We start from the raw sequence: 26,495 nt of genomic DNA, 5'->3' as shown, positions 1-26,495 counted from the left end.
AATTCTGCCCGAGCCGCGGAAGGAAACAGGAAGCCCCAGAGCTCCTCGCCAGAGCCTCCCGCGCCCCCCACCGCCGCCCGCGAACTCGCCCCCCTCGCCAAGCGCTGGGAATGGTGCTTTTCCCGCATCCGGCGGAAACAGGGAGCGTGCCGACGCCGAGGTCTTGGGCAGGGAGTTGCTGGAGATGCTTGGTTTCACGTTACTTGTCATTTTTCATCTTATTCGTGCTGAAATGAATCCTCACCTTCCAGCTTGCTCAGCCACAAGGAAGCATCGCCCTCAGAATGCGGCATAAACCCCATGGATCCATCGGACAGAAAGAGGATTTAGGACACCTCCAGGTTTCTCAGCCCCAAACCCAGCATTTGGATTTTTGGCTCTTTGTCCAACTGAGATAAACCTGGAGGCTCATTCTGGGGCTGAGGTAGAGGCTTGAGGAGGCAAAAAAAGTATTTGTCCTTGGAAAAAATCGTGGGGAATCTCATTCCCCATCCCTGGAAGTGTTTGAGGCCAGTGTTGGATGGGGCTTTAAGGAAGATGTCTCTGGCCATGGTCTTTAAGGCCCTTTCCAACCCAAACCATTCCTGGATGCCATGAAATCCCAGTGTCATTCCCTCTGGAAATGCTTCCCATTTCCTCAGTTTAGAAGGAACTTCCCTAAACTGCACCCACCTCCTAGGGGAAGGAACATCCAGGATTGCCCCATGAGACTCCTGGCTCCTCTGATTTCCCATCTGTTCATGGGTTCATTGAATTCACATAAGGAAGGTGCTTGTGGAACAGGTGTGACAAATTAAATTCATTAAATTGTTTTTATTAAATTAGAGACATTTCTGAACAGCTTAAAAAAAAAGGGATGAAGGTTGGAACTTGGCACAGGCTCGGCCTCCTTCAGGATACCTCAAGCAATTGGAAAGCCTCAGTTAATACACAATAAATTTGTTTTTTATAAGAATCAGGTTTGTATAATTTTCCTGCTTTTGCTCTCTTTTTCATCACTCCTGGTTGTCCTCCTCCCTCCTTTTGACCCTTCACAAAATCCTTGAGGATTTCGGAAAAAATAGGGAGAAATTGGCATAAATCCCACAGAATAGAATTAAATTTGGAACCACAATAATCAGAATCCAAGCCTTTGGTTCTGGCTGAGTAATCCCTCAACCTCTGACTGCTTTTTATGGAGTAATTCTATGTGTTTGGTGACAAATTAAGGATCTGCCCTGCCCGGAACCAACAAGGAATGAGCCCTGCTTCACGTTCATCCAGGGGGATACACAAGGAGGAAGGGAACCCAAAGTGTTTGAACCAGGAATTATTTCCATTGTCTGGAAATAAGATCCACCACAAGCAAAGGAGTTACAAAGCCAAGGAAAGACACTATTCCCAGCCAAGGAATATTTCCCAAATTCCCCACAAAAACCACACATTTGCAAACAAACCTTCGTTACAAAAGTAAATTTATTGTGACCTCACTTTTTAATTCCTCATAACAATTTATAAATAACTCCTGGTCGTGGTTGCCACAGCTAGGGGTGAATCTGGTGTTTGGGAAGGTACAAAAAGAAGGAGAGTTTGGGATGTTTGGTGGGACTACAGCACCATGGCTTGGGGATTCCCGAGGAGCAGTGGAGCCAGGCGCAGGAGCGCCCGCACAGGCACATGCAGCCTCCGCAGCTTCAGCAGGAGCTCCGAGAAGTTCCTGCTCCCTAAAAACATCCAAAGCAAAGGAAAAGGGTGTAAAAATGAGCAAAAATTCACCCAAAATTGGGAGAAGCTCCAGAGAGCTCTGGAGGTGTCATCCCATGAATCCGTTTGTTGTGTGCTGGCTGGAAAGTAAAGTTCTATAAGAGATCTCAAATATCTTTTAAAAGAGATCGCAAATCCAGGAAGAAGGAAAACACAGAGAAAAAGAACACCCAGAAAAGAGTTGTGTAACAGGTAACTGGAATCTTCCATGCCCAGACACAGGAATTTGTGGCTGGCACAGGATTCCTTGGATAAGCCTCCTACCCCTCATGGACATTTCTGCCCCAGCCCTAAGCAAGGAACAGAGCTCCCAAAATTAAGGCCCAGATGCCTTTCTTTTCCTTTAGTAACCTCAGGACTAGTGTATTCCCAAGCTGCTGGAGGGCAAGGAAAAGCTGCCCAGATTTCCCTAATCCCAGTTCCAGACTCACCTTCCAAGCCTCCAGCTGCCAGCTGTCCCGGTGTGGGCACAGAATGGTAAATCAGGAAGCATGCCAGCATGCTCAGCTGGGATTCCTCTGGAGCCTGCCCGCTCAGGTAGGAATGCAGGGACACATCCCCTCCAGCTGCAAGGCACAAGGAATACCTTTGTTGACATTTGGGAAGCAGAATTTCAACAGATAAATCCCACTGAAGTGTCCACTCTCCACAGAAGGTGGGCTGGGAGGTTGTTTTCCGACCTCCTTCCTTCTGCCATGGCCACCCTGCTGTGGTCACCATCTGCTTTTGTCCCGGGAAAATTCTCCCTGTGCAAGATGAGGAAGGAATTTTCTTCGGGAAACATCACCTTCCCTGCTAAAATCCCCCAACTACTCCAGGCAAACACAGTTCTCCAGGGAATGTTCCACATCAAACTGAAAATGCCCTCCTTCCCTCATCAGTTTTCCATACTTTTAAGGCAAAAATCAACCTGGATCAGCAAGACAAGAATCAGGTGAGCAACAGGGGATGGAAAGAGATGGTCTTTAAGGTCCCTTCCAACCCAAACCATTTCAGGATTCTAACTGGAATTGAAATTTCTCTTTACCTTGAAGCCACTGATCCAAGGTGTTATCTATGGTGCACTTCATCACTGGCAGAAATTCAGAGTTCATGAAGAGCCCTCGGGTTGGATTTCTGCTCATCCTCTCCTGGTGGCTCCGGGAGCTGAAGAATTCCAGCACCAGCTTCATCTGCCACAGCTCAAAGGTCTCTGACATTTCCTGCCTTTCCAGCCTCCTCACAGCCTGAGAGTGGGAATTGGAGCAGGAATTAAACAGGAAGTAAATGACTCCTCAACCCCTGCCATCCCTGCCATTATTTGCCCCCAAAAAGAGGGGAAAAGTGTTGTTTCCAACAGGAAGAGGAGTTTCCTACTTGGTCAATGGCGATGTACGTGGGCAGCATCTCCGGATTCTCCTGGGTCACACACTCGTAAAGGATGGAGGAGAAAAGATCCAGGATTTCCTGTTTCTGAGGAAAGTCAGGTGTCAGGCACAATTTATTTCAGGTTCCTGCCTCCGTTGAAGTTAATCCATGCAGTGGCATCACAGGAATTTGGCATAATTAATGATACCACTTGACTTCTTCCTTGGGATAATTAAACTGGGTTTTATGCCCTCCCTTTTAAAGAAATTCCAAGTAAAACACCTTCTGTGACCTCCCCTAAGAGCTTCAGGGCTCTCTGGATTTGTTAAATACATTCCTCAAGGAATGGGACAAAAAATCCCAATATCAAACCAAGGGGAATCAGAGTTGTATTACACAATATCCCGTTCCTGCTGATTGCAGGGCTAAATTCTGCTCTAGAGTTTAAGGCAGGTTTTCCCTACTTTTTATGCAAGGAATAAGTGTTGGTCCACACCAATGCTTCCTACCTGGCCCATGTTCACAGTTGGTTTGCAAAAATAATCAGCGAAGGAAAAGAGAGCGGGATTGGAAGTGAAAGCGGAAATTGCTTCTGGCTGGAAAAAAAAGGGATTAAAACACATCCTTAAAAGGAACTTTTAGAATTTGTGCACAAAGATAAAACAACTTATTTCCAAAGTGTCCAGAATGCAAGGGAGAAAACTGGAACCCACACCAAAGGTTGGAATCCATGTCTAAAGGTTGGACTCAAGGATCTAAAAGTTGGACTCAATTTAAAGTCTAGACTAGACAATCTAAAGGTTGGACTCAGTGATCTAAAATTTGGATTCAATGATTTAAAGGTTGGACTCCATGATCTGAAGGCTGGATTTAATCTAAAAGTTGGATTCCATGATCTCAAGGTTGGACTCCATAACCTAAAGGTCAGACTCCAAGATTTAAAGGTTGGAGTCAATGATGTAAAGGTTGGACTCCATGACCCTGGAGGACTTTTCCACCCTAAATGATTGCATGATCAAGCACTTCATGGGCAGGACAAGTGTAACACTCATGAACACCCATGGCAGATGCACCTACACGTGGCTGTCCTGTGAAAACCACCAGAATTCCCTCCCTCAGCAGCATTCCTGGCAGGAACTACCCTAGGAAGCAGTACCTTGAATGCCCGGACTTCGGAATTGCGGTGGGTGACGGTTTGTGCCAGGAGGCTGCGCCAGCCCATGGGATCCTCCTTGTAGGAGAGCTGCCCAGCTCGGAGCTTTACGTACAGGATGCCACCCTTGGAAAGGATCGACCTGGAGTGGCACAAGAGGGCTGATTTACGGAATCGGTTCAAAGAGAGGAAATTCAGGCTGGATATTGGGAAGGAATTCTTCCCTGCAAGGGTGGGGAGGCCCTGGCACAGGACGCCCAGAGAAGATGTGGCTGCCCCATCCCTGGCAGTGTCCAAGGCCAAGTTGGACAGGGCTTGGAGCAACCTGGGGTAGTGGAAGGTGCCCCTGCCATGGCAGAGGTGGCACTGGGTGATCCTTAAATCCCTTCAAACCCAAAGCATACTGTACTAATGGACTGAGCTTAATTTAATCTTTCCAGTTGACAAGTTGACAATCAATGATTTGATTCATTATCTTGGAGGTCTTTTCCAACCTAAATGATTCTGGGATTGATTAATGGCAAGTAAATGACCTAAAAACAACACATTACTGAGCAAAGATTGAGCTTCTTTCTCCCACCCCTCACGTGGGAGTGCAAAGATGAGAATGATTTCCCCCCCCCCCCCACCCCCAGATCCTGTGTTCCGGTAAAATCTCTGGTTCCCACAGCTGCCCCATGTTTCGAGCGTGTCACGAAGGCGGGTGGTACTTTGTGACATGGGGTGACACAAGAAAAAGCATTTCACAGGGCAGTAACAGTCCCCAACAGTCTGGGAAACATGATAGCACCACCACTCAAAACCAAACCAAAACCATGAGCTGTAGCTGCTCTCTGGTGCATCCATCCCACTGCCAGTCTCTGTGGGTTTTACTATCAGGTTTTTCCCAACCCTGGTTTTTTGCATGAATTATTCACCTCAATGGGTGAAACCCAACTCTGCAGTTTCTTTCTTCCCCTCTAAAGTGCAGTCAGATGCACAACAATGACTTGATGAAACCCAGGTTTCAACCCAGAGATGTGGGAGGGTTTAAAAAAAACATGCAATACGATTACTACAAGGTCATGATTCAGTTGAGCATTAAAAAACACTTACTGGAGATGAGTCATTCCCTTGCTTAAATCTATTAATAATTCCCAGTACCGGGGGCCCTTCACTCTGATCTGTCAATAGAAACATTTTATTACTAAATATAACCAGAATAATTTAATTAAGAGGTTTCTACTGTTTTTTTTTTTCTGGGCTGTTTCATAGTGTTGCCCAAACAAAAAATTCAGGTTTGTGTCTCCTACAGGGAATTCCCTGCTGCATCAGATATTGGAAGATCTTGATCAAGACAGAAGACAGGAATCATAATGGGACAATGTTGTCCAGAGTCATGCTAAGGAATCAAAAACCATCAGATCTCAGCTCTTGAGATTTGTGACACAAAATCCAGGTGATTTTCCATTAAACAGAGATTTCCTCTACCTGCTTCAGTAAGTGGAGCTCTGGGAGAAGCGTGGGTGCCATCAGCTCCTCAGTGGCCTCCCCGTACCACTGTGTGCCCTGTAAAACATCATGGGAGCCACAGGTTAGAAAAGCTCATTTCCATGGGAAAAGGAAGGAAAGGGACATCTCGTGGGGAACAACTGCTCTGGCACCAGGCAGGGGGTTCTGTTCCTAAGTAAACACAGGACTCATGCCAGGATACATGGACTTCCCAAGCAATTTTTCCATGGATGGATGCATGAACACCTAACGCTGGGCAAGGCTAAAACGTGAAGATTTGGGAAGCAAGCTGTAATGGGAACATGGAGAACTCTTTGCCAGAACCACAGAGATGCACCTCTTCCCCCTAAAATTTCCAATAAATCAATTCTGAGCATCTCCCTTCTCCCATATACAATAAATCCCACAGAAAGCACTTCCCTGAAGGACACCTGATGGAAGCACCAAGGAGAAACACCAAGTTACTTATCTCAGAATTAAGAGAAGGCCTGGAAAACCACAAATGCTTCCAGCCACCTCTGAGCCTTTGGAAATCCCTCTGAAGCGGGAGAAGAACCTGGGTCAGTCAGGACACCCATCCTTGCCTGTCTGAAGACTGGTGACTCTCCCTGTCCTCCCTTCTGCTCTCTGGGTGCCACCAAAGCACACCTGGGGTGTGAGTGGGTTGAGCCCAACCCTTCAATTATTTGTGCAGAATTCACCTTGTCTCCACCACAGCTTGAAACCAAACCGAAGACTGGAGGCCACTCTAATGAAAACTTACATAAATCCGAGTGTTTGGCTATCCCACAGCTCCTCAGGCCCTTCCCAGCCACATTACCTTGTAGGTGACCTCTATGAGGGCGTAGCAGGGAGCGTTGGTATCCACATCCACGGGAGTGAGGAGCCTGGGCTCGGCTGCCAGCACGTACAGGTGACGCAGAGCCTGCAGGTGGTACCTGGGGTGGGAACCAGGAGCTCAGCATGGGCTAGGAAAGATCCCAGACACCCAATTCCAGCCCCATACCCAAATACAGCTCGTAATTAACCATGGTATTGGTTAATTAGCAGAACAGGGCTTAATGGAGCAGAACCAAAAGTAATTAAGGGTCATAAATGGACAAATCTTCCACAAAAATCTTTCCAGATGAGCAAACTGGAGCAGCCACATCACAGGAGTACAGCAGAGCTGATGTTTCCTCACTGACTAAAGATCCCTACCACTGTCACTTACTTCTTCCATTTCCCACTTTTTTTTTTTTTTTTTTTTTTTTTTTTTGAATGGAGAACTTCCAAAAATTGATTTTTTGGTAAAAATCCATCATTTGTCTTTTGTAAGAAGATGGTTCAGCTGAAGGAAATGGGATCCCCATGAAAGCCTTACCGATTGTCTGTGCTGTGAACAGGGAAGTGAGGGTACAGAGCACAGAGAAGAGCAGCAATGGAGGAGTTGGAAGTGCTCAGGGAATATCTGTACGAAAAAAACAACACTGTCCTTTGGTTTTCTGTCTAAAAAAACACAGGAAGCCAAAATATTATGGAGGGATGAGGAGTGCGCAAAGACAACAAGACTTTCTCTTCCAACAGAAGATACCTTTATGCATTGATACATTAAAAAAAAGGGAAATGGAGGAAAAGGCTTTTGGAAAAGGCCCATTACCTTCCTCCTCCCAGGAAGAGGAGCCCCAAAGCCATGTGATGAGCTAGGTGGAAGCCGTAGTTCATCTCTCCCCCGGTTTTCTTGTGCATGAAACGGCAAAGCTGGAGCACTTTGAGGTTCCCAGAGCCAGCCATCACCATGGCCAGGGCCAGGAGAAGGACACTCAGGCACGTTTCCAGGTTATAGTGACCTGTCTTCAAGCACAACAGAGACGTTTCATCACAATTCCATGGCCAACAGCACATTCCAGGTGGGATGATCCACCACTTTCTACCCTGGAGCTTGAAAACCACATTCCCCAGAAGGAGGGATAACCACCAGCTCTGCCACATCCTATATATCATGTGTAATCCAGGAAATAAAAGGACTGGGTTTGTTCCCATTGAGGTTTGCTAAGGGTCACAAAAAGCCATCTTTTTGCTTGGAAAAACTTACTATGGATGCTGTCGGAGCCGACAAGCACTTCAGGAAATCCGTGGCATATTTGTACTAGAAAGAAAAGGAATGCCCAGTGAATATGGATCCAAAAGATGAGTGACAGCTCCCAGGGAAGTGAATGCAATCAAATAACCCTCCTCTTACCAGGCACTGAAATGCTGCCAGATTTTCCGACCCGGCGAAACGAAATCCCAGGGATAAACATGCTCCAGCAATGATGTAGACATGAGCTTGCCTAAGGAACAACATAAACAGGAAATGATTAAATGTTCCTCTTCTCCCTCTTCTCTTCATCTGAATATACAGCACAAACTCCTTTATCCCTTAAAAATAAAAGGGAAGACTCATCCTTTATAGGCTATCCCATATAAAAAACCTGTCCTTTACAGGACAGTAAAATTCCCTAGGAGGAGATTTTTGGGATGTTACTCACGCCAGCGTTTCCAAGCTCAGGTCTTCAGATGAAGGCAGCTCTGTTGCATGAAGAGAGATAATGTTCTCTCTTATGATCTGTAAAAAGCCGGAAAGGAAAATAAATCCAAGGGAAAACTGATGGACTAATTGAAACTCTGGCCATCAAGAGTTCATAAGCAATACCAAACAGATCTAAGGGAAGGAAAAGCTGTTTTTTCCCCAACACAGACCATCAGCATCCTGTAGTTCTCATAGGTATTGAGCTCATTTGGTCTTAAAAATTCCATGTAATATCTTGGAATATCACTGATTCCACTGTTGGGAAGTTATTCCTAATGCTCAACTCCATGCAGCAGTTTTGCACCTGGCAATGCAGGGAAAAGTTTAATCCTTTCCTTTCCCTGACATCATTTTGTGTCTGGAACAATCCTGTCTCTCCTCAATCATCTCCTTTCCAGTCCCTAGGGCTCCTAAAATCCAGGGACCCCAGGGGACAGTCATCTTGGTCATGTTAATGCTCATTTCCTTGTGCTCCTGACGTGACTATGGAAATACCCACATGGAAAACAATCCAGGGAGGTGTAAAATTGAGAAGCAAACACACCATACATAAACAAACACCTACCTGAGGCACATTGCTGTTGACCCACTTGGAATTGGGCAGGATGTCATCCCACAAAATCAGGCATCGAGCCAGGGTCTGGCAAAAGGAAGAATACCAAATCATGAGGGAGAAAAATTTATCTATGGGATTGGTAAAAGGTATAAAAATACACCTAAAAATTCAGTGTAACATTCCCCCTAAACTGTGTCTTTCATCTATTTCTCGCTAAGTTCTGCTTCCATGACAGTGAAGCTGCCACACTACAAGGAGGAATTATTGGAAGAAGTGAGTTTGGCTGGGAAGCAAAGGATTCTGGATGATGGGCATGTTGGGCTGGAATTCCTAAACATCATTTAAATAGACTCAGGAATGAACCCAAGGAAAATCTTACCCTCAACATAAGGAATTCTGGTTTGACAAAGTCCAGCAGATACATGGTATCTGGTGCTTTGAGCCAGTCAGCAATAGATCTGCAGGGCATGGCAAAAAAAATGGATTTCCAGGTCACAATCTAGCAATTCCAAACCTCAGCAGAGCAATTCCAAACCTCAGCAAAGCCAACACTAGGGCAGTTTAACCCTGCAGGAATTCTCAAGGAATTTAATACCTGTTGTTGGTCTTCAGGTAGATCATGGCAAGTGCGAGAGTGGCACCTGGACACGTCACATCCACGTTGATGGTGTCTCCTTCCTGGGAAAACACAGGGAACACTTTCCACAGGTTTGGTTGGAAAGGAATGACATTCCCAAAGTCATGGGGACACCTCCCAGTCTTCCAACTTAAATAAGCCAGCACTGGCGCCACATACCTTGATTTGGTAACTGGGAGATTTGTGCTTCTCTCTGTGCATTCCCGCCTGGAATCTCCTGTGTCCCCCCACCATGTACTGGTATAGCTGCTCGGGAACGTTGAGGTCTGACATCCCAATCAGATTACTGCCATGCTAAGGAATGGAAAGAAAGAAAACATGGAAGTGCCTTCCTCTAGGAGAAAAACCCATAGGTAACTGGGAGCCAAGGATGGAACAGCTCTTGGAATGCCATACCAATGGATAATGAGTCTCCTAATTGCAGCTGACTTACCCCAAGGCACACCATTCCCAAGGCCAGCCCAGCTGCCAGGGAATAGGACTCTCTGTCCGTGCAATATTCCATTTCTGGGCCGGGGGGACGCCCTGGAGAAACCAAACCAGCAAAATTCACTTTTGAAAATTCCAGCTTATTGCTTAATTCCTACTGAAAGGAGAAAAAAAAATATCTGCCCTCCTTAGGGAAGTCCTCAGTGGAATGACAAGGAGCTGGCAGGTTATCCATCCACTCCCAAATAGCAACTCCCTCCTAAATGTTATGGTTGAAGTTTAGAGCTATGGTGAAAATGCCAAGTTTAACTGAGGATGCTTTAAGATCCTGAACCAATCCAAATGCTGTTGCAAAAAAAGGATGCATATATCCAATTTCCAGAAACACAACAATTTCACCCTTAAAATTTATCCCATTCCCTGTTTAATAAACGACACAGTCTCCAAGTATAGTCCTATGTAAACACGGAGAAAAGCTGTTACAAATTAATTCAGAATGAGAGCACAAGTGAGATCATAAATCTGCTTTCACATCAGCTCTTAGGGCTCAGTGGTTAAAAACCCTTAAAATTCCAAACAGGGGAATTTAGGACACCAAATTTCCAAGTGGAAGAAGTAGGAACAGTAATGATGCTGCCACGTTTCTTTTCCTAAATCCAGTGACTTTCCTTTTTATGCTGCACAAGCTCCCAGGAGGGACCATGAGGTTTTGGAAAAATGGGAAGAAAATGTTGTGGCGGGATGGTGCCAACGTTACAGCTCCCAACTCCCTGGTGCACACTGCAACTATCCCAGCCCTCATCCTGTTTTGCCAGAGTCGACACCCACCTATCTCAGCCAGCAGCACCTCAGCAGTGTGCCTGTGGGCAGTGCCCTGGTAGACCAGGCCTATCCCGACCACGGCAGCCACCTGGACGTTGTGGGGGACATCCAGCTCTGTGGAGGTGGGTGGCAGCAGGGCAGGAACATGGATGCTCAGCAGGCGGGTGATGGCCATGTCCATGGTGCCCAGCTTGGCAGCAGAGACGCCGAGCAGGAGCCCGATACTCGTCATCTCGTGGCCCTGGGTAAGGGGACAAGGAACAGTGAGGCACATCAAGGAATGGGAAAACCCCTGTCCCAACGTTCCAGTGGCCCATCTCAATGAGCTGTGCGCAGGGTGAAAAGATCTGGTGGTAAAACTGCTGAAAATCTTTGAATGTAAATGGAGGTTCCTGATTCTGCGGAACCCCAGAATATTTAGGATTAGAAGAGACCTCTGGAGATCATCCAGTCCTAGACACTCAGAGCAGTTAACACCGGAATGCATCCAGGTGGGTTTGGAACAGAGTTTATTTAGAGGCTCCATGCCCTCCCTGGACAGCCAGTTCTCTACCACTTCCTTGGAAAGAACTCCTTCCTCACATTGATAAAGGATCCTTCCAGCCCAAACCATGCACCACAACCATAATGAAGCAACTCAAGACACTCTCCCACACCAGGAAACTTCCAATGCAGCAGTTCAAAGAAACCTTCCTTCCTTGTTTTGCCTAAAGAATCCAATCCCACTGGGATCTGGCTCTTGGATGTGCCAGAAGGCCTCACCTTTGTTAGGTAGTCATGGATGTTGAGGGTGGCCAGCTTGGTGAGGTGCCCGTTGAGGCCCAGGGCCATGAGGAACCCCGCGTACTCATTGGCCAGCTCAGTGATTTTGGGCTTGTTGTAGACGATCCAGGCAGAGTCGATCTGGGAAGCAGGAGCAATCTTCAGGCCGGCGGCCACCCCATTGTGGAAGCTGGCCCAGCAGGCCATGTTGGGGGGCACATCGATGTTCCCGCTGTTCAGATCCACAGTGGTGTTCCTCGGAGGAGCACGGCCTGCCATGGGAGAGAGGATAACAGTAGTCAGGAAAAGCCAAACTCTTCATCCAATGCCAAGTGAGGAAACAGTTCCAACCCAAGAATGTTCAGGAATATCAGGACAGCCCTTTGCAGGATCTCCATCCTCTATGACTCTCAGCACTGTTTAGAACAATCTTTCCACTTTTCTCTCCTTCTGTACCTAATAAAAGGTTTCAGTGTTTGATAACACTGGCCCTGACCATTCCAGAAGGATCTTCCACCATTCTAGGTGGCAGATTCTAAGTCCAGAGGAGCTGCTTCCTTACAAAACCCATAATTGAGCTGTAATGGGATAACAGCTGGAAGAAAGCCCATCCAGCTCTGGGATGGACTGGGAAGGAACCCCTGACCAGCGTACCGGTAAGGTTCAGCTTAGGGATGGGCAGCTGCTCCGTTGGCACAGGATGATAGGAGAATAGGGTGAACATTCCTCGTCCAACTGGGAGCGCCATGGTTCGCTGGCACAGCTGCAGCAGCCTGGTGGAGAATTGAATCCAAAACCATATGGAAAATTTTCCCAAATATAAACAACCTACAAACAATAGGCACTGGACAGAACCGTTTTTCCCCTCATTGTGATTCTTTTCTTCCCCTTTTGAACAAAATCTTTGGTCCTTACAAAGTTCATCTCCAAGATACCTTTTAGCTGTTGGAACCTGGCACTATTTTTCCCTTAAAGCTGGTTCAATAAATCCATTCCACAGACATGCTGGAAGTGAGGTGAGAGGAGAAAGTCATGATTGCCCTGTGGGATCCTGCTATGAGTGGTGATAACACCGAGTAATAACCCACATACAGAGGTAAAAAGGTGCTTCCAAGAATGCTGACCACAATTCTCTATGATTTAGTCTGGAAACGCTTTCTAAACTCATTAGATTACTCAGTTCCCTAGGTCAGACTCAGAACATGTTGCATGCTAATGGTGTTCTCAGGTTTGCTTTTTAATTTAGTTTTTAAAGAAGAGGTTTTTAACCCACCCCAGCAGTGAATAAAGCAGGACAGGGGTAGTCGAGGCCACTGAACACAGGCTTGAAAGGAATGGGATGGGACAGTGAATGTGCTTTCTGTGGAATTCCAAGGTCCTCTGTCCCAAGACCAGCCTATCACAAAGGGTTCTTCAGCTTTAGGGAGGGCATGGATGGTTTGGTCTCTACAGAGTAGGTCCTGCTTATATTTCACATTTTTTGGGCAGAAGAAAGTGCTACAAAATCCCTTCAACCCCAACTGATCTCAATGTGCTGTTTGTCCTTCCAAAGAGCCCCCTACTCCAATAGAGCAGAGCTTTGATCCACAGAACTCCAAAGACTTGGATTATGTTTTTTTTTTTTTTTTTAATTTGATTCTGAGCCTCCAAAAATATCCCTACAATCTTTCAGCTGAGCAAAATACTGGGAAATAGAAACAGCTGGAAATGGAGAAATTTCCACGGCCACATTGGATGGGGCTTCGAGCAACCTGGGATAGTAGAATAGCCATGGCAGCAGTTGGAATGATATGAGCTTTAAGGTCCTTCCAAAACCAACCCAACCCAAGCTACTCCATGCTTCCAGGATTCCTTACCTGTTTTCCTTCTCTTCGATGTACTCGTGGTCACTGGCTTCAGGCATCTGTACCACATTGACCCGGACAGGCCGGGCGCTCTGGAGGAGCCTCCGCACCTCCTGCACCCTCAGGTCCTCACTCCAGATCAGGGACATCACCTCCTCGTTCATGTCGTTCATGCCATCCTCATCCTCCTCCGAATCGGCTGCCGACGGAATATCTGAGGACAGCACCGAGCCCACAGACTGCAAGGGAAAGGGAAAAGACAATTCCAGGAGGGAAACTGTCAGGAAGGCACCATAACCTGAACTCACCCAGCACAATGATGGGTCTGTACACAGAAGGGACGGACATCTGTCTGTACATCGAAGGGACCCTGGAGGGTCACGGCGTTCCTATGCTCCTTACAGGAATTTAAAGGCCTGGAGGATTTGTAGAGATGGAAATCAAGTACTTTTGCACAACCAAATGGGACAAACAACTAAAGACAAGAGGATATGACACCTCAAATGCATTGAGGAGGTGACTTGTGATGAAGTTCTTGTCCTTTCAAAATACTTGCTTGTTTTGGAGCAGTTGTAGGAAAGGGTTTTTCCTTTCCCTGCCTACTCCATCAGCCCAGTTCACGATTATCCCAGTTTGTGACCAGCCCAACCAGAACTGCTGTTCTGCAGATTCTACTCCAACCCCTGTGTTATTTTTCAGAGCATCAATGTTTTCACGTATCAATTTGGATTCCTTCCACAACCACCTTGGAAAAGCAAATTACCCATTAAAACAAACAGCCTGCTCAGCAGAAAATCCCCAAATTCTTATCAGAAAACTTGAGATTTATCACAGCACCAGGATGGTTCTGGAACTTCCACACATGAACAGAAAAGCACCAAAGCTTAGGAGCACTCCAGGAAAACCCTTTTTCCATGCAATATTTAAGAAATGCTTTTCTAAAACTCTGCTCTCCTGTTTGCTCACATCACACAAGTGATGAGGGGACCCAAAGGGAACAGATCTTCCTGTGGTTCTCCAGGAACATGTGGCCCCAGGAAGGTGAATAAATGAAGAGCTGATGAATGAAACCCAATTTCTTCTCTTAAATCCACACTCAATCTCAACACACAACTGCACCACCCAGAGCAGCAGCGTCCGTTCTGAAACAGGAAACTCCACCCTGCCCTCTTGAGAAATGACAAACAATTTGGGGTTTGAAGATCACTTTGGCCTTTTAAGGTCACATCAATTTGAGGCATTGTTATAAAGTCAGTGATAAAATCAAATTTATCATAATTTTTGATGATTCGTGAGGGTTTCGGTTTGGCACAGCTTCCACCAGCAGCAAACAAAAAGGATTTTTTTGTGTGATGGCAGGTGGGGTTTGACCTGGAATTAATCAACCTTTGTGTCAAACTAACTACAGTTTTGATATGCAATTAGTCATAAAGCATTTGTCGCAGAAAACTGGAATAACTTTAATATCCCTTCCAAAGCTGAGACAGCAAAAAAGGATCTTGACTAAGATGGACTTGAGATTTCGATTCCAATTCCTGACTTTGGAAAAGGCTCCAATCTTCTGCCATGACGGGGTTTTATGACAGCCTTAAGATGAGTTTTGGCTTTCAACAAAGGACATTTCAGTGAGATAAAATTCCTGGGAATGCTGGTGATAGCCAACATCAGAAGAAAATGTTGAAGAGAAAAACACCACACTGTTTTTTAATCATTTTACCTTAGGATACAAATAACTAAAACCTTTTGTGGGGGAAAAAAGAGAAATATGGCAAGTCTATTTCCAAATCTAGCTCTTCTAGTGGAAAGAAGGATGCCGGACATGCCAACACAATGAGCCTCTGACAAATACCCACTTCCTTCTCCTTCTGCCATGGTTTGATGGCAGAGCCTCTGGAAAAAGCACCAAAGATTGTGAAGAGGCGGAATCCAACAGCTCTGGAGCAAAACTTTTGTCTAAGTTTTAAAATGTGATTTATTTCATGAGTTAAATGTGAATTTTCCCAGCTATCCATGATTATCCATCCCTGCTGGATGCTGGTTTTCACACCAAAACCCTTGTACATGTAAAGCCTCCATTTTGTCACCCTCCATTTGGGAATTAAGCTGTAAACTCCTGAGCCACGTGCTCTGCCCAAACCCTGGGACTGGGAAATCCCTTTGTGGCCATACTCACGGATTTTCCCTTCTGCAGGCTCCCCTCCCAGGCCTGTTTGGACAAATCCTGGCGGCCGATGAGGAGGCAAATGGCTTCCGGCCAGTCAGAGGATGGCTGCTCGCGGCACTGGTAGATGGCATCTCGGATGGGAAGGGCCACACCAAAGGGAAGAGATTCCAGATCCCGCAAGGTGAAACCTTAAAATTAAGGAGGGAAAAAACTCCAAATAAGTGATATGAAATCCACACAAAGAGTGTTTCCTGTTATCCAAGCACATGGTTATTCAGGAATGTTGTTGTTTCTCTCTTACCAACACTGGTCATCCAAAGGACCAATTTTTCAGCCAGGCTGGAAACAGAAGTGCTGGATTTGAAACTGCATCTGGAAAATTAAGGAGAAGCCAAAAAAAGCTCATCCAGAAGTCAGCGGGAAGTCACAAACTCAACAGAACAACTCCAAAAAAGTTTCCTTACCGATTGTCATCCTGCTCCATCTGCTGCTTACGTTGGCCTAGGAAAGACAAGGCCATGTTAATTCCATGTTTTCCAAGCTTGAGGCACTCCCAGGATGGAGGCAAAGTATCCTTACCTGATGTGATCTTGTACAAATAATGGGAGGCTTCATTCAGCATAGCGCTCTCGTCCCCAAGGATATACAGAGCCACACTCTGGGGAGGAGAGACACCGAAGAAAGTAATTTTGGGGCTGATATTCCTTTCCTTCCCATAAAAACAGGCAGGAAGTAACTGGAATACAACTTCAGAAGTGGGGCAGGTGTTTTGTGGGGAAAAGGAGACTGAAACAACTGAACAAAACCAAACTTTTAAGCTTTACATTTTGAGGAAAAAAAATCCACCCTGAAACAATGCACTTGAATCTTCTCTCACTGCCCCAGAGATAAAAGATAAATATCTTCTCAACAGAAAAACATGTTCCCAGTTATCCTTTTTGGGTTTCTCACATTCCATTTCTCCTGCAGGACATACACATTGTTTGTAGACACCCTTTTCTACTTGGTCTCCTCCACATCTTGGATATTTTGTGAAGGTTCCAAGTGAAAAACTCTTTAGTCCAGCCAGCAAAATCAGGGATCAGTCACTGTATTTTGACAATTCTGGGAAAAATCACAACTAGGTAAAATGATTTTGTGGGCTTTATGAAGATCTTTTAACTCTGAGTTGTGCAAGGGCAGATCAGGCAGAGAGAGGAGGAAGATAAATCCTGGCTTTTTCTCCCTGCTTTTCTCCTTAGGCACCTAAGGCTTGACACCTCTGCTCCCAGCTGGAAGGGTTTTCCCATCAATGACTAAGGAAGTGATGCTGACCAGGAGATAGCATCAGCACTCACAGGACTAAATACTGATGTTGGGGCATGCCCAAGGAAAAAACTGGGGAATTCTCATTCCCAAAGTACAGATAATTCCAAGTTCCATCATTACTTTGCACAAACCACAGAAAAACACAGAAGTGGTGAAGGTCCTCAGCTCCAATACATCCTTCTGTTATTTCACCCTCCTTTAGGGATGTTTCCCTCCCAGGTAATTCAGCAGCAGGGAGCAAACCCTGCCCACAGGGCAGTGCTGACAGAACAAGGCACAATCCCTGTATTCCCCGTCCCCCCCAAGTACTCACCAGTATCACCAGTTTGCTCCTTTCACAGATTCCTGGTAAGTAGGGATAAGGCTGCACTCCTTCTCCCTTCAGGCAGGAACTCATCCACTGGAAGATACTTGGAGGCTCAGCAGAAAAAAAGGAGGGATGTAGCATGAAACCTGTTTGGACTTAAGATGAACAGCAAAGACCATGAGCTCAGGGAAAAGGCACAAGAATTCCTCACCATTCCCAATTCCTCCAGTATTTCATTCAATAACAATAATCCAGCATTTCCCCACAAAATGTTACAGATCCGTCCTGTCAGACGGGATTTAATGACAGGAATGAAAAATCAAGGCATCTAGTTAAGGAAGAAAAACTATTTTAAAGGATTAAGCAGGGGATAATCGTCCAGAATGAGGGGAATGTTAAAAACAAAGGGAATATCCAAATGTCATGGAATAGCCAAAGGCTCACCCTGGTCAATTATGCAGGTCTGCCTGGAGGTTTTGACAAGGGCTGGGTAGTCCCTGTAGTAATAATCCACGTAAGCTTCCAGTTTCAAATCCCTGGAACAAGAGACAGGGGAGTCACAGACTGGGAAAAAACCATTCCAACCTCCTGGATGCCACCTTTGGCAGTTGCTGCTAGTGGGGAAGAATCTGGAGCCATGGAACAAATAGGAAAGGTTTAAAATATTCCTTTCCTTCAAATACAGGGCAAGTTTGCTCCAACTGGGGCAATCCCATCAAGAGAAACAACTTTGCAGTGGGAATACCTGGCCAGCTGAACCAGGAGAACCACGAGGGAGCGGAGTCCTTCTCCCATCAGACTGTTCAGTTTGAGCTCCTCATAGATGAGGTGGAGAACAAAGAAAATGGCAGGAATGTGGGAGAAAAGGAGGGTGGAGGAATCCAAACTGAGGCTCTGAGAAAAGTCATCCTTGGAAGCCGAAACTTCCAGAGGGTCCAGCCGCAGAGCTTTGGCAACGGGATGAGACTCGAAATTTCTGTGGTAGTCAGAGCTCAGGAGATATTCCCAGTCCTAGAGCAAATAAACAGGAAAGAAAGACAGAGGATCCATGGTGAACATAATTTCCAGAAAGGTAATTCCAAAGCACTGTTACAGAGGAATTTTTTTTTCCCTAAAACCCAATCCAAATAAAACTGAGGGAATCACTTCTTACCTCATCTGACCCAGTTTCTGATGGCCTTGCCTTCTTTGGAGCAATGACTGGAGAGAGTGAGCCTTCAAAATCGAGCTGCAACAAATAAAAATAAAAATAAATAGAAATAAAATAAATAAATAGAAAAAGGAAAATTAAATAAAAGCAGCTGAGGACTGAAATTCCCAAGATTTCCTAGGTGAATCACAACATCTGAACTCAAGCCAAGTAGGACATGATGCCGCTTGAGGTACTTCTGGATTTGCTGAACAAACCCCAGAAATGCAAAATCCTCTTTAGGGAACAACAATCTGAGTTGTGACCTGTGTTTAAACTCAGAATCGATTTAATATGGATGAGATTAACCAAATTTAATACAGCAGTGTTAGGTGTTGAGCTGGAATCAAATCTTCATCATTTATAACAAGCACCTTGTAAATACATCTCATGATAAAGACAGAGTAAAACAGGCCTGAAACTTAGAAGTGAAGAATGAATTTGCTCACATTCCGTGTCCAGCAGAGCCTCTCAGTGTTGTAACCCATCATGTTCATGAGACAGGTGACAAATAAATTCCACTCCGAGTGGTAGCTGGGCCCTCCCGGGGCATTGTAGGCGTTGTACCACTTCACCAACATCTGCACAGCTGTTTCCTTGGGCAGGATGGCTTTCACCCCCTGCAGGCATCTTTTCACTGTAAGAAAAGAAGGAAATAATCCATCAGCTCTGGTTTCCTGGAATTTCCTTCATCAGTGGTGGAAATCTCCACAGGTTCCTCTTCTTGGACCTGCTTTTAACTGCAAATAAAGCCACAAAACTCCCACGGCTCTTCCTTGAGTTGAGCATAAATCCCCCAATTTAGAACAAAAATAAGGAAAAATACTCCTTTGTTTGCTCATTACTGAAACCAGCCATGTCTGAACTGGCATCTCAGCCCTTCCCCAAGCAAAGCAAAGGCCACCTAAAGCTTTGGAATCCTACCTAATTCCGAGGTGGCGATTTCAGGAATACTGATCCGAACCATGGTGTTATTGCTGAGTTCCTGGAAAATCCAGCAAAAGTAGAAACAAATCAGGAAATGCATCAAGTGCAGGCAGAGTCATTTTCTATCAACTCAGAACTCCTTAGAGGGTGAAGATATTCCCAAATCCTGACTTTTGCTACATTAAGATGTGGAATTCACGTGCCAGCTCTGTGAAACACTGGAAATCTTGGAATTATCTTTAAATAATCTGTTACCAAAAGTGTTGTCCCAAATGACAGGGAAATACCTACTAGAGTTACTCTGTTGTGGACAGGATCCCTCAGAGCTTGGATGAAAGTCCCAAGCTGCTGGAAAGTGCAGTCCTCAACGTAGGGGGAGTCGTGGAGCTTGGAAGAATCCCTTAATTCTGGAACTGGTGACAAAAGCACACTCTGGAAAGTGGGAAAAATGAGCCCATTTTAGAGTTCAAATTGAAGTGGAATTCAGAATTAAAATGCATCTGAGCAAAGAACAGCTATAATTGTTGGGTTTGAAGTACTAACAAGAATCTTAGAAACTACTATGAATCTTTCCAATCCCTGCCTTGGAAGTTTTCTGGCAAACTGAAATAAATAAACAGGGCAGCACCACAGAAATCTTCTTTAAGCACAGTTTATTCAGAGGATTTACAAAATAAGAAGATTCAACTCCAAAATACACCTTGGAAGATAAAAAACCCACCAATCATTACAAGAAAAGGAATATTTCCTAATTTGTTACCTCTTCCAGGGGCCCCAGATGCTTGTTCAAAGGCTTGGATGGAGTACTGACACTATCCAAGGGAGTGCTTGGCCGAGGCATTGGGTTGGACATTGTCAGGGAAGGAGCAGGAAGTCCGGGAATAAAAACCTTTCCCACCTTTTTGGTGGAAAAAGGAAACACAAAGTTAAGTTTTTATCTAAAAATAACCCCCACAAAAAATATTTAATTGTTCCATTAATGCCATGGATACTTCAGGACTCCCTTTTCAGCACCACACATAAATTAGGGATGGAAAAGGTGTTGCTTACCCGAACCACTCCAGAATAAAGCACCAGATTCCCACTGCCTTCCAGAACCAGCAATGTGTCAATTCCCTGGAATAATCAAGCATCACATTCAGCTTCTTGTGTTTAATTAATGAGGCGCCAGCTGCATGACAAGGACTAGGTAACAATACCTCCACTGGAGCCGCATCCTTTGCTGGAATATTGGTGACAGATCCAAAGATCAGCTGAGATTTATCATTGCTCTCTTGGAATTTTACACACCTAGGGATTGGGGAGAACAGGAAATGTAAAAGGTTTGTCCTGGGTATTGTTACAGAAAGAAAACACAGACTTCCAACAGTGCAGTGACTTTTTTGTGGGTTTTGTGGTTCCTTCCTCCATTTCCTTGCTTTGCTCAAAATATATCAACTCTTTTTAAATTTTCTAATTAATTGAAACTCCTGATGTACTTCCAGCTAGGAATTTCTGGAGTGCTTCTCCTGGTTCACATGTTCCCAAGGAATGCTCACCTCAGCTGGAGCTGGGATTCCACTAAAAAGCAGAGGAATTTCTGTCCACAAAGGTCGGTGGAAATGAACACTTTGGATGCCTGGGAATTCTTCTCTCTGGAAAAGAGACACAAGGACCAGGTTAGAACCTGCTTTGTTTGGAGACTCCATGAATCCATTCAGAAAACCCGGAATAACACACCAGGGAAAATTGGTCCAAGTGTTCAGTCCTCTGCAAGGGAGCCAGGCACTTAGGCAGCATCATTTCCCAAAAAAACCAGGGAGTGCAAGTCCATGAAAACGCCAAGATGGCTCCGATTGCAGAAAAAACACTCAAACAAGCTGTGATTTCACTTTAATTCCTGCTACCCAACTCTCATCCCAAGAAAACCACCTGACCTCATGCTTGGGACTGTTTCTGTCCACAGGTGGTCGATGCAGAGCTCAGGAACAATCGGCTCCGTCTCCGGCACGAGGAAGGAGTCATTGGAAATGGAATTTGGGGAATGGGTAACGCTGGGTCTCCTTGGGGACTGGGCACTGCTGGAAAAGTTGAACCGCTGCACTCCAGAGAAGGAATGGACTCCCAGGGCTGGGGAATGGGAGCGGCTGCAGGCAGAGACAGGATATGGATGAGAAGAAGATCTTCAAAATCATGGAAAAAGCAGATACTGATGCAGCCAAAAAGTGGATATTCAAAACTGGGATAGCATTAGAGACATTCAATATTTTTGAAAAGTGGATCCTCAAAATCAGGGAAAATCTCAGGGAGCTCATCCACTGACTTTAGAACCCAACCAAACCCTAAACCAGGAACTAGCTCACTGCTGATTTCCTTTAGGTTTCTAGCACAGGAAAACAATTCTCTATTTTCCTGGCATCTCTGTCCAAATGCAAGAGATGAGATTTCAAAAGGATTTCAGATGGTCCATTCCATCAAAAATCCCTCCCAACCTCTTCCCTCTAATTTCTTTAGAGAAGTCAGCCCAAAACACTCATGGAACCCAAACATCCTGCAGACATGACTTGATTCATGACAGAGCAGCCTCCTTGGCTCTGGCACAGGCACTACCCTCCTGTACTATTGGGATAACGGCACAGGAAGGGTATTCCAAGGGAAATTTCAGGTGCTGCAACACAAGAGGCACCTGAGCCTTGGATGGAAAGACAGAGAGCAAAACGTGTCCATGCTATTCCATAGCTCCCATCCTTTGGGATTTGCTGGGGATGCCCACCTCAAAGCGGCCATGTTGGAGATGGTGGGAGAGCGGGATTGCAGGTTGGGAGAGGAGCCGGATCTGCTCTGGCTGTGGATGGACGAGTAGTTCTGGAAAGGGGAGCCCCCAGGGGAATCTCCTTTGGAGAGGCTCCGGAGATGAGCAGTCAGGGAGCTGCTGGTGGCCATGTGCTGGGGGGTGCCCCCCTGCTCTGGGAATTTCAGCACCAGGCTCTGCTCCTGGGAGGAAAACCAATGGCATGTGGGCAAAGACAGCCAGGGAATGGCTTTTCCAACATCTTTTCCCATCAGTTATGTGTTACAAATCCATGTTTAGCCTACAGAGTTAATCCCATCAACCCTACTCTTCCACTCCCATAGAAATTGCTCCAATGGTTTTCACAAAATCACAGGATTTGGTTGGAAAAGACCTTAATGCCCAGCCAGTTCCACCCTCTGCCATGGGAACACCCTCCTCTAGTCCAGGTTAGTCCAAGCACTGCCCAATCTGGAACATTTCCAGGAATGCAGCAGCCACAAATTCTCTGGGAAACTCTGCCAGGGCCTTACAACCCTCACTGTCAAAGTTTTTATGGCACTAAGTTACTTTCCACTTTTCTTAAGACTTCTGGTCCAATGTACAGAGTAATATGTTAATAACACAATCCATGACCATCACCACCCCATGATCTCCCTGCTTCAGGCAACTCCATGGAAAAAACTTCTAAAAAACCAAAAGAACCAGCCCCACCAAACATCTTACTCTTATAAATGAAACAAACCCAAATCCCAGGCATTCCTAACAAACATAAGGGCACAGAAATGCACACAGCTATTTTCCAGAGATCTTTATTCCCCAGGGAATGTTTACCTCTGGCTTGACTCTCCTGAGGGCCCAAACGGTGTGTAAGCTCTGCACAGTGTCGTAGGTCATCACAATGGAAGGGTCAGTGCTGAGGAACACGATCCTCAGCGTGTGGTCAGCCACGTACTGCACCCGGGATGATCCAAACACTCCTGGAAAACAGGGATTCATTCCAAAGGATCAGCTCCACAACAATACTATGAGCATTTCCCACACTCTCTTCCTTCCACAATCTGGGCTTCTCCCCTGAGCAGCTTCCATGTTCATGCAGCCACTCTAACTGCATCCTTGGAAGTGACTCTTCCCGAATTTTTTGATACAGGGCATGCTCCAGGGACACACTGGGATTTGCTAGAGACCCTGAGGGACTCCAGTGACATCCAATGTACCTCCAGACTTCCAGACCAGAGGGGTGATCTCATCCAAGGGGTGCAGCATGCTGAACATCGTCGGCAAAGGTTCCCTAGGGAAAAGCCAGACAAATCAGAGCCTGGAATGTGACAGCAGGGACACAGATTCCATCTCCAAAAACTTGTTGGATTGACTGAGTAGACTCAACTTTCAGGACCTCTATTCATAATCCCAGTTCTTCTGAGGACTAGAGAATCCCAGGGGAAAACCCAAAAGAGTGAACTAAAGCTGCTCATCAGCGCATTGTCCAACTGCTTCCTTTGGGATGCACAGAGGGCTTCCACAAGGGTTGGAAGCCTCAGCCAACAGGGAATGGGATCCCCACTCTGCAGGGAATGGGATCCTCACCAAAGAGGAAATGGGATCCTGCAGCTGAGAGAAAATGTCTCAATGCCAATCCCTCAGTGACTCTCCCAGCTGACCATGGCGGCCTGGAATCAATTCCTAGGACAAACTTTAATGGAATCAGGCTGGTGCTTCCCAGATCCTATTCCTTGGACCAGCACACCTAAATAGTTTTTAACACTCAGCTTTGAGTGTGCTCACTCAGTCACTGGGATGGTATAAAAAGACTGGAAGAAATGCATCAATAAAATCCCAGAATGGTTTGGGTAGGAAGGAATCTTAAAATTATCCCATTCCATCCATTGCCATGGGCAGGGGCACTTCCACTATCCCAGGTTGCTCCAAGCCCCATCCAAGTTGTCCCTGAACACTTCCAGGGAGGGTCAAACATAACTTCCTCCTTTTCCACCCAATTTAACCTTTTTCTATCAGAAACACACGGATCTGTCACTACTGCCCTTCAATTCCTCCATTCCTTATTAGATTATCCAACAGGAAACCACCCAAATTCCTCATCTCATACCTGGGTGGACTCGGAGGCACCTCATGGGAAAAACTGCTACGCTCAAATAACAACCCATATTTGGTTGGCCAGACATTTGCAACCTATAAAAAAAATATGGATTTATGGTGGGATAAAAAAATCAACCATGTGCTGTGTTGATGATGTTTGAGGGTCTTGTAGGAAAATACGATGTTCAGGTTTTTTGCGCAGAGCAGGGAAACATAAATGTGGACAAAAAGCATGGCAGAAGTTACCTGGAAAGGCAGAGCAGCGATGTAATCCTTCCCCTCCATGCTGTGCACGTTTATGCAGGAATTCTGCAAAATGCAGATACATTTCTCCACTATTTCCTCATTGCCTGACACTGGAAAGGAAGGAACAAAACAATTACACAGTGAAGTTTCACTCTGTTTCAGACATCCCTTATACACAAAAAGCAAATTCTGACATTTCAAGTCGTGGTGAATGAGCTCCTAAAGTGTGTCCAGAAGGGGGAATGGAGCTGAGAAGGGGCTGGAAAACAAAGACTGGCAGAGAAAGCTCAGTCTGGTGAAAAGAAGGCTCAGGGGAGACCTTCTGGGTCTGCACAACTCTGTGACAAGAGGGTGCAGCCAGGTGGGGGTCAGGCTCTGCTTTCAGGGAACAAGGGACAGGATGAGAGGAAATAGACCCAAGTTGCACCAGGGAGATTCAGGGTGGATATTGGGAAAAATTTCTTCCCCAAAAGAGTATCCAGCCCTGACACAGGCACAGGGCTATAAAAGCCACATGGATGCAGCTCGTGGAGATGTAGTTTTGTGGTGGCCTTGGCAACAGCTGGACTTGGTGGCCTCTCAGGGCTTTCCCAAACTAAATAATTCCATGATTCAAAGCCAAGAAAGCTGAACTCTGAGCATTTGCCCAGCAGCACAAGAAGCAGGACACTCACCATCAGCTTTTTCTGATTTTTCTTGGGACACAGTGAAGTCACACCACAAGGCCTGAAACCCAACACAGCATCATTAATTCTCCAGAACGAGCTGCTCCCACACAATGTCACCTTCCCCTGTTCCCTGCCTAGAAAGGGCCTGTGGATTCCCTCAGTGCCCCTTTCCCACATTTCTGTACCTGCAGGACGGGGCTGTCAACGGTGAATGCCTTGTACACAGTGGACGCTTGGCTTCTGCTGCCCTTGCTCCAGATGACCATATTGCTGGCCACGTACAGCTCCTCGTCATAGTCCACCTCCTCCCCAACATCACTGATGCCTTTCCTCAGCTGCCAGCTTTCCTGGAAAACAGAGGTTTGTTAAAGAAAAGCCACAAGACCCATGGGTGTGATGAGTTTGGCCAGTTACAAGGTGCTGGCACAGAAAAGTTGTGTCTGCACCATCCCTGGAAGTATCCCAGGCCAGGCTGGATGGGGCTTGGAGCACCATGGGATAGTGGAAGGTGTCCCTTATCATGACAGGAGGTGAAATGAGATGATCCATAAGATCCCTTCCAACCCAAAAACCCCTGGCATTCCATGGTAAGGACAATCAGGATCCATTTACATTTATTTTGATGGAAGCCAGGGAGGAATGGGCAAAGGAGACCCTTTGTAGAGTTCTGAGATTTAGAGTGAACCCCCTTGCTTCCTGAACTTCTTCTCAGAGAGGAGCTGGGATATGGATGGGTCCAATCTTAGGGTCGATCTCCAACAGAGCTGGGGCTGTTCACCTGGAGAAGAGAAGTCTCCAAGGAGACCTTAAAACCCCTTCCAAGAGGGCTCCAAGAGAGCTGGAGTGGCACTTGGACACGAGTCTGGATTGACAGGACAAGGGGAAATGGCTTCCTACTGCCAGAGAGCAGGGTTAGGTGAGATATCGAGAAGGAATTCTTCCCTGGGAGGGTGGTGAGGCCCTGGCACAGGCTGCCCCATCCCTGGAGGTCAAAGGCAGGCTGGAGGAGCCTTGGAGCAGCCTGGTGTGGTGGAAGGTGTCCCAGCCCATGGTGGCGGGCGGGAGCCGCTTGGGCTTTAAGTTCCCTTCCCTCCCGACCCCCGGCTCAGGAAGGCTCGTACCCGTTGCCGGTCGTGGATGGTGACCTCTCGGAGGGAGCCCACGAGTCCTGCGGCGCCGTCGGAGGAGCAGAGCTCCGGCGCGGGCTGGAGCCGCCGCAGCTGCAGGCTCAGGGCGCTCGGGTGCCGCCGGCTCTGCTCGCGGCCCCGCGGCGCGAACTCCTGCAGGTCGCCGGCCGCAATCATCGTCGCCCTCTCGTCACAGTGGTCCGACATGGGGCCCCGATATCCACATTATTTCCGGGACGCGCCGGCGGGTCCCGCGGGCACCGGGACGCGCGGGGAGCGGCAGCAGCGGCCGCTCACGCGGGCGCGGCCATCTTGGCGCTCCCGGGCTGCCCCGCGCGCGCCCGCCCCGCCATGGCT

General features: G+C 46.5%; 1 protein-coding gene across 1 annotated transcript; it reads right to left on the bottom strand.

Moving 5' to 3' along the window:
• Window positions 1-1,437: 1,437 nt before the first annotated feature.
• Window positions 1,438-26,495, bottom strand: ANAPC1 (anaphase promoting complex subunit 1). The gene is made up of 47 exons (XM_030268667.4): window positions 26,133-26,495; window positions 25,197-25,358; window positions 25,018-25,069; window positions 24,344-24,453; window positions 24,108-24,190; window positions 23,218-23,291; window positions 22,835-22,980; window positions 21,983-22,203; window positions 21,147-21,356; window positions 20,769-20,864; window positions 20,430-20,520; window positions 20,281-20,346; window positions 19,991-20,128; window positions 19,522-19,662; window positions 19,228-19,288; window positions 18,753-18,940; window positions 18,268-18,342; window positions 17,860-18,125; window positions 17,559-17,650; window positions 17,121-17,269; window positions 16,079-16,157; window positions 15,964-16,000; window positions 15,801-15,871; window positions 15,509-15,687; window positions 13,348-13,574; window positions 12,146-12,264; window positions 11,492-11,763; window positions 10,736-10,970; window positions 9,912-10,003; window positions 9,638-9,772; window positions 9,437-9,519; window positions 9,221-9,299; window positions 8,851-8,925; window positions 8,245-8,321; window positions 7,956-8,046; window positions 7,809-7,862; window positions 7,374-7,567; window positions 7,098-7,184; window positions 6,555-6,672; window positions 5,714-5,791; window positions 5,339-5,406; window positions 4,247-4,385; window positions 3,600-3,686; window positions 3,100-3,195; window positions 2,771-2,969; window positions 2,175-2,309; window positions 1,438-1,703 (listed from the first exon to the last, which is right to left on the bottom strand). Exons 1-47 carry the CDS (start codon window positions 26,343-26,345, stop codon window positions 1,588-1,590), a joined length of 5,856 nt encoding a protein of 1,951 aa, XP_030124527.4. The 5' UTR covers window positions 26,346-26,495; the 3' UTR covers window positions 1,438-1,587.

This window comes from Taeniopygia guttata, chromosome 3 (assembly GCF_048771995.1).
Source record: "Taeniopygia guttata chromosome 3, bTaeGut7.mat, whole genome shotgun sequence".
NCBI lineage: Eukaryota > Metazoa > Chordata > Aves > Passeriformes > Estrildidae > Taeniopygia > Taeniopygia guttata.
This window is presented reverse-complemented; position numbering and strand designations above follow the sequence as displayed.